The sequence below is a fragment of the Nomascus leucogenys genome, chromosome 15 (assembly GCF_006542625.1).
Source record: "Nomascus leucogenys isolate Asia chromosome 15, Asia_NLE_v1, whole genome shotgun sequence".
Lineage (NCBI taxonomy): Eukaryota > Metazoa > Chordata > Mammalia > Primates > Hylobatidae > Nomascus > Nomascus leucogenys.
In genome coordinates, this window is record NC_044395.1 from 78,044,829 (window position 1) to 78,058,502 (window position 13,674).

Genomic DNA, 13,674 nt, shown 5'->3' on the forward strand with positions numbered 1-13,674 from the left:
AAAAGGTTTGACTTGACAATTTTCTAAACTTTTATACAGTTATGTAGTCTTTTCATATAATTTTAAAAGTCAGTTAAATACTAGCTGGCCCTCGAGACAAAAATTTTGTAGATTATTTAAAAAAAAAAAAAGGAAAAAAGGAAAAAAAGTAAGTTAAATAGAAAACTTTCTACACCAAGAAAGCTGATAAATCATGAACAGAATCAGGTTATTTAATGTAAGCCTTAACTTGACTTTTACATTATAGGAGATACTTAGCCCAAAACAGAATAAACAGAGCATACCGAAGTGATGAGTCTTTATGAAGAATATCAAGAAGTTTCTCTTTTATATCATTCTCTAGTGTTTCTAAGTTATGTTGCTGTATAATGCTTCTGTCAACTTGAGGAGTTGTATAAATAATATCAAATGCAGGAGAAGGAAAATCAACCTTTAAAATTTAACAGAAATTGATCAAATTACAGTCTACATATTTACCACGTTAACCTCTTTGTCTTTAAGAAAACAGATTTTTCTTAGCAATCAGGGTGTATTTACATTGAATATTAAATTAATGCTTCTTGTTGCAATTGATTACCATTGTTGGTAATTCTCAATAGCACATACATATTTCTTGGGATGGGTACAGTGCATGTTTTACTGCTTCTCAGAAGTATTGATATTAAAATAGAAGATAGATCCTGAGATTAAAACAAGATCAGTTAGGTTTCTTTAACAACCCAAATCATGGTATACACACACACATTTTACGAAGAAATTTTAATTTACACCTCTCTACATGTCAAGAAGTACCATTACCTGTAGCACTATTCTTTCCATGACATATCCTTTTTTGGTAGCTGTTCCAGGAACAGAATTTGTATGTGATGAAGTCCAAAGATATAGAAGTTTAGTTCCACATGTTAAAAACCTTCATGGATGTAAAAAGAATAATGTGATTTTCATTTTAAAAATCAATTCAAAATTCACAACACATGTAATGAATTTGAAAAGTTAGTATGAGATCAACTAAATAAAAAGATATCTTTAAGAACATACCAGAAGGATTCACTCTCCACATTGTACTGAAACTTTTTAGGTGTAGGGTAAATGTATTGAAATGTAGGGTGGGAACAAAGAGAGGGAGAATTAAAGGACATTATCTTGGGGAAAATGGTGTTGAGGACAGAACACAAAAAAGGTAAGGACTCAGAAAACAACTTCTATAAATAGGAAGGTTAAGAATAGTCTTTGAAGATTTTCTACAAAGAAATATATCTCAAGGTGGTGGTTTGGATTACAGAACTGCTTCCCGACTTTAATCATTAGATCAAAAATACATGCCAAAGAAAACAAGTTTTTTTGTTCTGTTTTGCGACAGGGTCTTGCTGTCACCCAGGCTGGAGTGTAGTAGCACAACTATGGCTCAGTGCAGCCTTGACCTCCCTGGGCTCAGATGATTGTTCCACCACAGCCTCCCAAGTAGCTAGGACTATAGGCATGTGCCACCATGCTCAGCTAATTCTTGTTTTTTTTTTTTGTAGAGAAGGGGTTTCGCCATGTTGCCCAAGCTCGTCTTGAACTCCTGAGGCTCATATGATCTGCCTGCCTCAGCCTCCCAAAGTGCCGGGATTACAGGCGTGAGCCACCGTACCTGGCCAGATATGAGAAGTTTTATCTGTTTCCTAGGCTAGGGGTCTGCCAATTTTTCCTATAAAGAGCCAGAGAGTAAATATTTTGGGCTTTGTGAACCATACAGTCTCTGCTGCAAGACTAAATTCTGCTCTTGTAGTTCAAATTTGCCAAGAACAACACATAAATGTATATGCATGCTATGCTCTAACAAACTGTATTTGTATTTATAAAAAGCAGCAATGGGCTCAAGTATGCTGACCCTTGCCCTAGACTACTAATTTATGGCCTACTCAATCAAAACATTCTTTAAAAGATATTGACATATCTTTATACAGAAGAAATTTCTGAAAAACAACATAAGATATACAAAAGCAGAAAACTATAGTTTGCCAAATCTTTGTTCGTTTTATTCAAACAGCAAATATCTTTACCAAAACTAGACTCTAGTTGTAAATTTTTCTCTTGACAAACAGGCTTTGAATCTTTGATACGTTATAATCCATCATATATATATATAAGGGGATCGGTCTCACTCTGGCATGCAGTGCTTGGCATGCAGTGGTGTGATCATAGCTCACTGCAGCCTTGAACTCCTGAGCTGCTGGAATTACAGGTGTGAGCCACCACACCGGGCTATAGTCCGTTATGTCTAAGAACCACCCTTACTTCCAACTAGACTTAAGGCAAATCCTGATCATATTATCTCATCTATAAATACTGTTATATATCTCTAAAAAATAAAGTTTCCTGTAATAAGTACAATACCATTATCCCTCCTAAAATAATTAACAATAATTACTTAAGACCATAAAATATCTATTCACTATTCAAATTTCCCTGATTGTCCCATAAGTGATGTTTCTTAAAAACAGTTGGTTTGCTTAAAACAAGATCCAAGCAATGCCTAACACTTGCATTTGGATGTCTTTTTTTTTTTTTTTTTTTTTTTTTTTGAGACGGTCTGTGGCCCAGGCTGGAGGGCAGTGGCACAACACATTTGGATGTCTTTTTAAGCATCTTTTAATTCAGGGTCAGCAAACTCCAACCTGCCTTTACAAAGTTTATTTATAGCCACGTATAAACAAACTGGCCTTTACACCTGGCTTTGTAAGTAAACTTTTACCAGACATAGCCATGCTCATTTGTTTATGTACTGTCTATGACTGCTTTTGCATTTGTGACAGAGTCTATATGGTCTGCAAAGCCTAAACTACTTTTATCTGGCACCCTTTACAGAAAAAGTTTGTTAACTCTTGTTTGGTCTCCTTCTCTTTTTTTCTCCACTTGCTATTTATCTGTTGATACCAGGCCTTTTGGTCTGTAGAATTTTCCATATCCTGAATTTTGCTGGTTAAATGACTCCTCTGGTGTCATTTAACATATCCTCCTGTATTTTCCATAGAGAAGAAGTTAGACCTAGAGGCCTGATTTCATTCAGATTTAGTTATTTGGCAAGAATACTTACTATTTCGCAATTGGTATTGTATACTACTTCTTATTCTATCAAATTAAAAGGTACACACTGTTTGGGTTATCTCTCTGTGATGTTACTATTGATCAGTTTAGTTCTAGTGCTATCCAGTTTAAGCCATCAATTATGAAGTTGCAGAAAAACTATTTAATGGTTTTAGGAAGGCATTTTCACAGATTTTAAGGTTTTAAAACAAAAAATAAAAAAGGCAACACTGATGATCACTGCTTGGATCAATGATTCTCAACTGGGAGTGATTTTCCTTCCAGCAGACATTTGGTAGTTTGCAAATAATTTTGGTTGTAAACTGGGGGGGACAACTGGCATCTAGTGGGTAGAATCTAGGGATGCCGCTAAACATCCTACAATGCACAAAACAATCTTCCACAACAAAAAATTATTTGGCCTGAAATGTCAATACTGCCAAGATTGAGAAACCCTGGCCGAAATATATTATTTCAGTATGGGTTGCAAAATTATAATATTCTAATTCTATCATTCCTTCTGCATCTATTATCTAAAGATTTTCACTTTTTTTTTTTTGAGATGAAGTCTCGCTCTGTCACCCAGGCTGGAGTGTAGTGGCGCAATTTCGGCTCACTGCAAACTCCACCTCCCCGGTTCAAGCGATTCTCCCGTCTCAGCCTCCCAGGTAGCTGGGACTACAGGCACGAGCCACCACACCTGGCTATAACTTTTTTGTATTTTTAGTAGAGACAGGGTTTCGCCATATTGGCCAGAGTTGTCTCAAACTCCCGCCTCGGCTTCCCAAAGTGCTGGGATTACAGGCGTGAGCCACCATAACGGGCTAGCTAAAGATTTTCTATAAAAAAAACTTTGTCATATCAATTACTGCTAGGCGCGGTGGCTCACCCCTGTAATCCCAGCACTTGGGAGGCCGAGGCAGGTGGATCACTCGAGGCCAGGAGCTCGAGACCAACCTGGCCAACATGGCGAAACCCTGTCTCTACCCAAAATACAAAAATCAGCCAGGCGTGGTAGCACACACTTGTAATCTCAGCTACTCTGGAGGCTGAGGCATGAGAATCACTTGAACCCAGGAGGCAGAGGTTGCAGTGAGCCGAGATCATGCCACTGTACTCCAGCCTGAGTGACAGAGTGAGACTCCATCTCAAAAAACAAAAAATACAAAAAAAAAAACTTTGCCACCTCAATTATTTGGTAACCCTCAGAAATAACTGTAAAGGAAAGACAGGTTAACTGCTTAATTCTGTTTATGTGCCAGTTTTCAGAAAAATTAGTTAAGAACTCATTTATGCTGGACATGGTAGCTCACGCTATAATCTGGAATCGGATGGCAGGAAGATCGATCACTTGAGGCCAGGAGTTTGAGGCCAGCCTGGGCAACATAGTAAGACTCCATCTCTACAAAAAAACAGTTTTTTAAAAAAGAACTCATTTGTTATTAAGGCTGAATGAAATGCCTTTGAGTCATTTGGCTTCAATAATAGTGACCATTAGGTCATATAAGATTGCATCTTCAACAGAAATTATTTCATAAAGAATTTCAAGACTAGGATTACTAATCGTTATAACAGTGGTTAACTCAACTGTATTATACACTTTGTTTCTCTACATGACACTTTGTTTCTCTACATATACTAATGTAGAGAAACAAAGTGTAATAATAATAATCATCTCTCTTAATCATCTTCTCTCTTAATTTCTGAGTATTGCTTGAACGTGAAGTCCCAACATTACCAAGATCGCCTGCACTACTTGGCAGTCTCAAGTTTAATACAATCTATTCACTATTTTAACAGCAGAGTGTTGGATGCAAACTATTTAAATGTCTAGCAGAAGTCAACTGCCCTTCATTTGATAGTCTCTTGAATTATGAAAGAATATTATCTCATTTATCTAACACAACCATTTATTACTAGACAATAAAAGTGGCAAAATGTGATAGTTCTCTAATTATGCAAAGACTCCTGGTGCTTTCAAGAGCAAGAAGGTTTTCAGAATTTATTTATAAAAATTAATGATAATGATGAAATTACATTTAACTTTCACATAACTGCTCTCTGACACTAATTTATCAAAGACAGTGGTGAATACAATTCTTCACAGTATATAAACATATTCTGTTTTAGAGTAGTAATGTATTATATTTAGCAAAAGGTTCCTAATACACACCATTAACAGTAATCCCTTCAACTGCCTTTCTTTAGCCTTTGGTAGTTCAAAATTATGTCAGGTATTAAAATCTGAACCCACCAAAATGTAGAAAACAAAAAATCTTATACTGCCTCCTCAAATATGGGGGAAGTGATTAAAATAAAGAAAAATATTTTTTAAATAAATGTGTATTTTTTTTTTTCTTTTGGAGACAGAGTCTCGCTCTGTCACCCAGGCTGGAGTCCAGTGGTGCAGTCTTGATTCACAGCAACCTCTGCCTCCCAGCCTCAAGCAATTCTCTTGCCTCAGCATCCCAAGTAGCTGGGATTACAGACGTGTGCCACCACACCTGGCTAATTTTTGTATTTTTAGTAGAGATGGGGTTTCACTATGTTGGCCAGACTGGTCTCGAACTCCTGACCTCAAGTGATCCACCCACCTCAGCCTCCCAAAATGCTGGGATTACAGGTGTGAGCCACTGTGCCCAGCCAATAAATGTTATTTTTAAGCACATGGGAAAAGAATATTTCAAGAACAAATTTGTCAAGTCAGTGTTTTGAACATCCTATTATTGTCAACAGATGATTACTGGCAAATCAAATGGTGTATTTGCCATTTAAGAAGAAAAGGTATTAGATTAGCAGAAATTTTCATTCTCAGTATTTGTTTTATCTTAAGTTAAATAGATCTATTATTAAAGCATTTCCCAAACTGTCCCAAGGGACACAAGGTTTCAAAAGATATATTCTAGAACAACAAAAAAGTGTCATAGTATCATCTAAGTTTCAGTATGTTAATATAGGGTAATAGTTAAGAATATAGACCCTGTAGCCAAACTGCCTGGTTCAAATCCCAATTCTACCACATACTAGCTAAGTGCCCTGGGGAAAGTCACTTAATCTCTGTACTTTGATTCCCCCCCCGCCCCAGTAAAAAGGGATAAAAACACCACTTACTTCATAGAGCAGTTGTGAGAAATATAAGGATACCTGTGTAGCACTCAGATGAATACCCAGCACATAGTAAGTGCTATATAAGTGTTTTGTTATTATAATAAATATATTGTCATAAGACCCACTTAAATAGTCTTCTTGACTACAAAGCTTTAGGGATGCTTTTTTTTCCTTTTAATTTTTCTTTTAGAACTTTAGAGATGCTTTTTTTTTTTTTGGCAGGGGGTGGGGAAAAGCTCACTGAAACCTCTGCCTCCGGGTTCAAGTGATTCTCATGCCTCAGCTTACAGAGTAACTGGGATTACAGGGGTGTGCCTCTATGCCCAGCTAGCTAATTTTTATATTTTTGGCAGAGGTGGGATTTCACCATGTTGGCCAGGCTGGTCTCAAACTCCTGACCTCAAGTGATCTGCCTGCCTTGGACTCCCAAATTGCTGGGGTTACAAGCATGAGCCACAGAGCTCTGCTTAGAGATGCTTTAATATGCCAATGTGCATCATCTATTCTCTAGAATGCACCCATGTGCTGAATGTAACATATCCCGAACTTACCCAATTTTTTTTTCCTTTGGAAAACTCTTGATCATCTCATGAAACATTATTCCTTAAAACATAATTAAAATATTCAGCTGAAAGGCCAGATAGATTATACTATTCCAGTGGCTATTAACAGACACCAAGCTCAAAAGAAATTCCCTTACCCCTAAGGATAAGGGGAAGAATCCCTAATAGGGTTTTGCATACTTGTGGGATGTATGGCAATTAAAGACTAGGGGCATTTGGCAGTAAGGGATAGATTAGTAAAGACAATTAAGGAAGGGAATAATGTGCACCTATAGATTCTCTGAAACTGGAGAAGAGTAGGAAAGAAATGGGAAAAGGGAAAACGAAGTTCTTTGGTTAATATCAAGGGAACATATAAGACTGTGGTATTATGTCAACAATATAGTACTTTATATAAACGACAGTCATTGGCTACTGCTTTTCTCCATGGAACAGTGAGTGGCAAACAAAGCTGTGCATACCTATTCACATATGTTCAGAATATAGCAGAATAACTTTGATTTCCTCTAACCTGTCTCTGAACTGACCTCCTTTTATCACATTAGAAAAACTGAAGAGGCTCATTCACTCATCTATGTTCCTCCCCTCACCTCCTCGTCATCTAGCCAATTCTGATGTGCAGATGTGTCCACAGTGACTCACCATTACAATTTAGTAATACTTACCGTTTAAAGTCAAAAAGAGGTAACGAAACTTTGCCCAAAGCTTCTGGTCCCTTTCTCTGCTTATTAGAATCAGGGGAACTTCCACTGCTCTGATTTAAAATTCCAAAAAGAGTAAGGTGAAGAAGTGATTCTAACGGCAATTGTGATATCTGGATGGGAAAAATGATTCTATGGAGGGAAAAATGTATTAATAGAACAAATTAGATTGAATGATTTTGAAATTTAACACTTTAATGAGACTGACAATTTTAGGCATTGTATTTAACCTTTCAAATGATCTTTATTTTGGTATTTTTATTTTATTTTATTGAGACGGTGTTTTTGCTCTGTTGCCTAGGCTGGAGTGCAATGGCACGATCTTGGCTCACTGCAACCTCCGCCTCCTGGGTTCAGGTGATTCTCCTGCCTCTGACTCTCGAAGTAGCTGGGATTATAGGCACCTGCCACCACGCCCGGCTAATTTTTGTATTTTTACTAGAGATGGGGTTTCACCATGTTCACCAGTCTGGTCTCGAACTCCTGACCTCAGGTGATCCACTCGGCCCCCCAAAGTGCTAGGATTACAGGCGTGAGCCACCATGCCAGCCTCAAATAATCTTTAATACTGAGTAACCTTTAGCTAAATGGAAGTCTGGCTAACTTGTCCTATTAAAAATTTTAAATAAATTTTATTAACAGTATAAAATTTCAAAACATAACATTTCTTTCTTTAAAGACTTGCAAATGCCTTTGAGATTTCTAGTGTCAATTTCCAGGCAAAATAATATTAGTCATTTTTATTTCCTTTTGGAAAAACTAGATGAATGTTTATGAGAATTTCTGTTTTGGGATGTAAGAATGCACACAAACATATATAATAAGTATATACACAAACAGCCTTCCTTCCTCCTTCCTTTCCTCCCTCTCTTCCCTCCCATGAAAAAAAAAAGTATATACACCAACAGACATATGTTTAGCAATGCATTATTTTTTTAAGTCTGAAAGAACACTTGAAGTCAACAGTAGGCACTCTGAGATAGCAAATGTTGAAAACAGAGTGACACCTTCTACTTATATGCATTTTTGTGTTACTTGATTGCTTTCACAGACATGTATTATTTTATAATATGAAAGAAAATAAGACAATAGGAAAACATTTAATAAATGTGGAACTAATAGTAAAAAGTTCTGCAACTGTCTATCTGCCTAAATAATGAGAGTTCCCTTAGTTTAAAAACACTATTTTAGGCCAGGCACAGTGGCTCACACCTGTAATTCCAGCACTTTGGGAGGCCAAGGTGGGCGGATCACCTGAGGTCAGGAGTTCAAGACTAGCCTGGCCAACATGGCAAAACCCCTTTTCTACTAAAAATACAAAAAAATCAGCCAGGCATGGTGGCACACACCTGTAATCTCAGCTACTCAGGAGGCTGAGGCAGGAGAATCACTTGAACCCGGGAAGCTGAGGTTACAGTGGGCCGAGATTGCGCCACTGCACTCCAGGTTGGGTGACAGAGTGAGACCCCATCTCAAAAAAAAAAAAAAAAAAAAGAAAAGAAAAGAAAAGAAAAACCACTATTTAAAAAATATGAATAGTATAAAATATCATCTTGTACATGGATTTAAGATAAAGTTTTTTCGGCTGGACGCGGTGGCTCACGCCTGTAATCCCAGCACTTTGGGAGGCTGAGGTGGGCGGATCACCTGAGGTCAGGAGTTCAAGACCAGCCTGGCCAACATGGTGAAACCCCAACTCTACTAAACATACAAAAAATTAGCCAGGCATGGTGGCGCAGCATGCCTGTAATCCCAGTTACTCAGGAGGCTGAGACAGGAGAATTGCTTGAACTCGGGAGGCAGAGCTTGCAGTGAGCTGAGATCACACCACTGCACTCTAGCCTGGGCAACAAGGGCAAAACTCCATCTTAAAAAAGTAAAAAGATAACTTTTTTCGTTAAGTGTTGATTAAGAGCCAGAATTGTTATATAGTGTTACAGAATAAATACTGAAGTGAGCAATGCTATAAAATACCGTCTTTCTATAACTTTCATTCCTTTCTATAACTATAAATTTATATCTTTAACTTGATAAAGTCTAAAAAGAATGGTATGTTTTTGCAATTTAATAATATGAAGGCTTAAAGGGGTATTTCTTTTTTTTTCTTTTTTTTTTTTGAGACGGAGTCTCACTCTGTCGCCTAGGCTGGAGTGCAGTAGCTCAATCTCGGCTCATTGCAAGCCCCGCCTCCTGGGTTCATGCCATTCTCCTGCCTCAGCCTCCCGAGTAGCTGGGACCACAGGTGCCCGCCACCACGCCTGGCTGGCTAATTTTTTGTATTTTTAGTAGAGATGGGGTTTTACCGTGTTAGTCAGGATGGTCTTGATCTCCTGACCTCATGATCTGCCCACCTCGGCCTCCCAAAGTGCTGGGATTACAGGCGTGAGCCACCGCGCCCGGCCAGTATTTCATATTTTTTAATGAGAATTTCAGTCTGTTCTATAAAATCATATCTAGAAGAGATCTTAAGACATAAGTAAGAAGTTAATGAATTTCAATGAAAATTGCAATAAAAATTAAAGTTAGGATGCACACATTGGAAAAAGTAAAGAACGGGACACACTGAAAGAATAAAAAGCCAGAAATTTCACTTACAGTTCATCCCATTTAATAAGATAGAAGAAATTCTTGTAAGTGCCAACCTTCTTTGATTGAATAGGTTTAAAAAGATCCTTTCCATTGTGAGACAGTGAACATATCAAGTAGTATTTTTCGTAACTGAGAAAAGAAAGTTTAACTTGATTTCTATCATAATACAAATTAGTTAACTAATACAAATACATTAGCAGCTCTTCCTCCAAAGAGAGTAATATCTGAAATAATCTGGTCACCTTTCATTTGAATTTTTAGAAGTCCATCTGAAATTTAACCACTGCAAATTCTATGAAAATAGAAAAGAGGTTTGGTAAAGGGGATAAAAAGGGGAATGTATGTTCTTAGGTCCCAGTTTAAAGCACGGTCATAATAACACCAGCTGGAAAATTTACTTTAATTTTGTGCTCAGTTAGTTATTAGCTTCAGATTTTAGTTGAACAACACTGAATAATGTATTTATTCATTTCTAGGTAGAAAGAGTACAAACATTACCTTCCCTAGGTGCATTTTCCTTTGCTAAGCTACTGAAATAGAGTCAGCTAAGCATGTGCCTCACTTGCATTAAGCCAATCTTCCTAGTCTATTGGGAGTCTTCCATTTATGGGAACAGATGCTATTGTATTCTCTCATTAGATTGCAGTGACTCAGCCACTAACTGCCAAGTACACAGCTGGTTGGATACAGTCAGGTAATCTTGTAAAGCAGGAGTCTTAGATTCAATAAAATTGTACTCTACTTAATCTAACTTACTGCTAGCCTTACATGTTAACCACTCTGTTCATATATACAATTTATTTATCATTCTAAATTTAATTCAAATCAAATTTCGTTGGTTCACACAATACCCCTAAGCTAACTATTTGGTTATTTTTCTCAACTTTATTCCATTTACTCCTATTTATGTCAGCATTTTATTCACTTACTTTCTATCTTTCTCACCGTTTTCTGTATTGTCTTCTACTGGGTATTTGTTCACCTCATTAGTGTCCCTATGTATATTTGTGTGTGTCTATGTACAAACGTGTGTGTGTGTGTGTGTGTATGTCTATGGAGAATGTGGAGATTGTTATCTCTGTAATGAAATACCTTCAGATACCATCAATATCCATTTAAATGCAAGTTCCAGAAGAGTACAGGTTTTTTGCTGCCTTGTACTACTTAATCTCCGGTACTAAGAATACTGCCCACAGATGGTGCTCAATAAATATTTATTGAATAAATTAAAACATCACTTTTAAGTCACTAAATTATTATTATATTTTAATCTAAAGCCCAATTTAAGCAAAACTTATGTTTGATATTTCTTCAGTAGACTTTTTTATAGCATTAAGCTACTATAAAACTATTTCACTAAAAATATTTCTGACTTTTCAGTTCATACATTCATTTTCAAACACACTAAAACTGGCGGCCGGGTGTGGTGGCTCATGCCTGTAATCCCAGAACTTTGGGAGACTGAGGTAGGCAGATCACTTGAGGTCAGGAGTTTGAGACCAGCCTGGCCAACAGGGTGAAATCTCGTCTCTACTAAAAATACAAAAATTAGCCGGGCATGGTGGTGCACACCTATAATCCTAGCTACTGGGGGCGCTGAAGCACAAGAATTGCTTGAACCCTGGAAGCAGAGGTTGCAGTGAGCCGAGATCGCGCCACTGCACTCTACCCTGGGCAACAATGCAAGGCTCCATCTCAAAAAAAAAAAGAATGAACGAACACCAGTCTTAAATTGGCTAATTAATTGACATTTGCTCTGTTTTCCTGCTATATTTGCTCTGTTTTCCTATTTTCCTGCTTTTGGCATGTAAAGAGTTACTTTTTTTTACTGGAAGTGCTTCAAACACCTCTGTAATTTTTAAGAGAATAACGTAAGTATCTGCTGGTTAGCCATTTAAACACCAAGATAACAGTGGTTGATGACATTTTACAAGATTAGAATAGTTGCTAGATAAAGCTGCACATATTTTCTTTTATGTTTTATTTTTATTTTTTTGAGACAGGGTCTTGCTCTGTCACCCAGGCTGGAGTGCAGTGGCATGATTATAGCTCACTGCAGTCTTCATCTCCTGGCTTGAGCAATACTCCTGCCTCAGCCTTCTGAGTAGCTGGGACTACAGGTGCACACCACCACTGGCTATTTTTTTTTTTAAATGGAGTTTAGCTCTTGTTGCCAAGGCTGGAGTGCAATGGTGCAATCTTGGTTCACCGCAACCTCCACCTCCTGGGTTCAAGTGATTCTCCTGCCTCAGCCTCCCAAGTAGCTGGGATTACAGGCATGTGCCACCACACCCGGCTAATTTTGTATTTTTAGTAGAGACAGGGTTTCTCCATGTTTGTCAGGCTGGTCTCGAACTCCTGACTTCAGGTGATCCACCCGCTTCAGCCTCCCAAAGTGCTGGGATTACAGGCATGAGCCACCGTGCCGGACCAGCTAATTTTTTAAAAATACTTTTCAGTAGAGATGAGGTCTCATTGCCAAGGCTGGTCTCCAACTCCTGGGCTCAAGCAATCCTCCCACTGTGGCCTCACAAAACCTTGGGATTACAGGTGCAAGCCACCATGCCTGGCTGCTTAAACCGTTACTTACTTTGATACCCAATTACTTGAAATTCCATGAGCAGCAAAAATAGTAAACTGGAGCTGCTCTGTTGTAGTCCATGCTTCCTTGACACTCTTGCTACTTTGGGCACAGTCTGTAGGACTCCTACCAGAATTTGCATGGAGTCTGAGAAGATCATAAATTGCTGCAGTTAATTGGTTTATGCTTACTTGAACAGGATTTTCAGGATTAAGTGAGCCTAGATTTAAAAAAAAAAAAAGTTAATAGATTCTCTGAAAAGGCGATATTATTGCTAAAATTTAAAGATTTAAACACATACCCCTAGTTGAACTCTTGCTAGTGTCTTCTCCTCCAAACAAAGAAGTCACCTACACATGCACACACACACACAATAGTCAGAAAATTGCCTATGACATAATATAAAATGTCAAATACTATGTCAGAGAAACTCTTTCCAGGGGAAACCTCCCAAGTATCTACAGAATTAATAAAACAATAAATAAATAATGCAAAAAGAAAGGGAAAACCACAACCAAGATTATTTTTAGTATTAAGAAAATCAGAATAACTAAAAACTACTGTAAAATATCACAGAAACACAATAAAATCTGCTTGGTTAATATTAATTTGGAATCTAGAAGTGACAAGTACAGTATTTTTCCATTAGTCGCTCTAAAACAACATAAGAATATCCTTAAAGAAAAAAATCTAGAACTCTATTACCACCTGGTTGGTGACTCAAAAAAGTGCTTATAATTACCTAAACTGACTCCCCTCCTATCTATTGTCTGCTCCTTTATCCAGCAAATGGGTAAAATAAATAGAAGCCTCAGACAAAATTAGGTCCGTGGTAGTTGATCACCTCCAAGTAATTTCATATATATGTGTGTGTGTGTGTGTGTGTGTGTGTGTGTATGAGTGTATGTATATATGTATGTTTCTAAAAAGAAGCACATAAAAAAGTAGAAAAAAAGAAACCCACATCTCTACATACCATATGGATAGGATATCTCTGAGAATGTATGGACTATGTTATCTCCTAGATATCGAGGGGCACACCATCAACATAACTTTTCTATCC

General features: G+C 37.5%; 1 protein-coding gene across 2 annotated transcripts in view; it reads right to left on the minus strand.

Moving 5' to 3' along the window:
* PIK3C2A (phosphatidylinositol-4-phosphate 3-kinase catalytic subunit type 2 alpha) overlaps positions 1 to 13,674 on the minus strand; it is a 125,449-nt gene that overhangs the window by 36,641 nt on the left and 75,134 nt on the right. For both annotated transcript variants that reach the window (XM_030794502.1, XM_030794501.1), the window contains exons 10-15: positions 12,913 to 12,961; positions 12,621 to 12,831; positions 10,037 to 10,159; positions 7,406 to 7,573; positions 799 to 910; positions 285 to 430 (exon numbers count right to left, since the gene is read on the minus strand). In XM_030794502.1, coding sequence (XP_030650362.1) covers positions 285 to 430; positions 799 to 910; positions 7,406 to 7,573; positions 10,037 to 10,159; positions 12,621 to 12,831; positions 12,913 to 12,961 — 809 coding nt within the window. The remainder of the gene's footprint in view (positions 1 to 284; positions 431 to 798; positions 911 to 7,405; positions 7,574 to 10,036; positions 10,160 to 12,620; positions 12,832 to 12,912; positions 12,962 to 13,674) is intronic.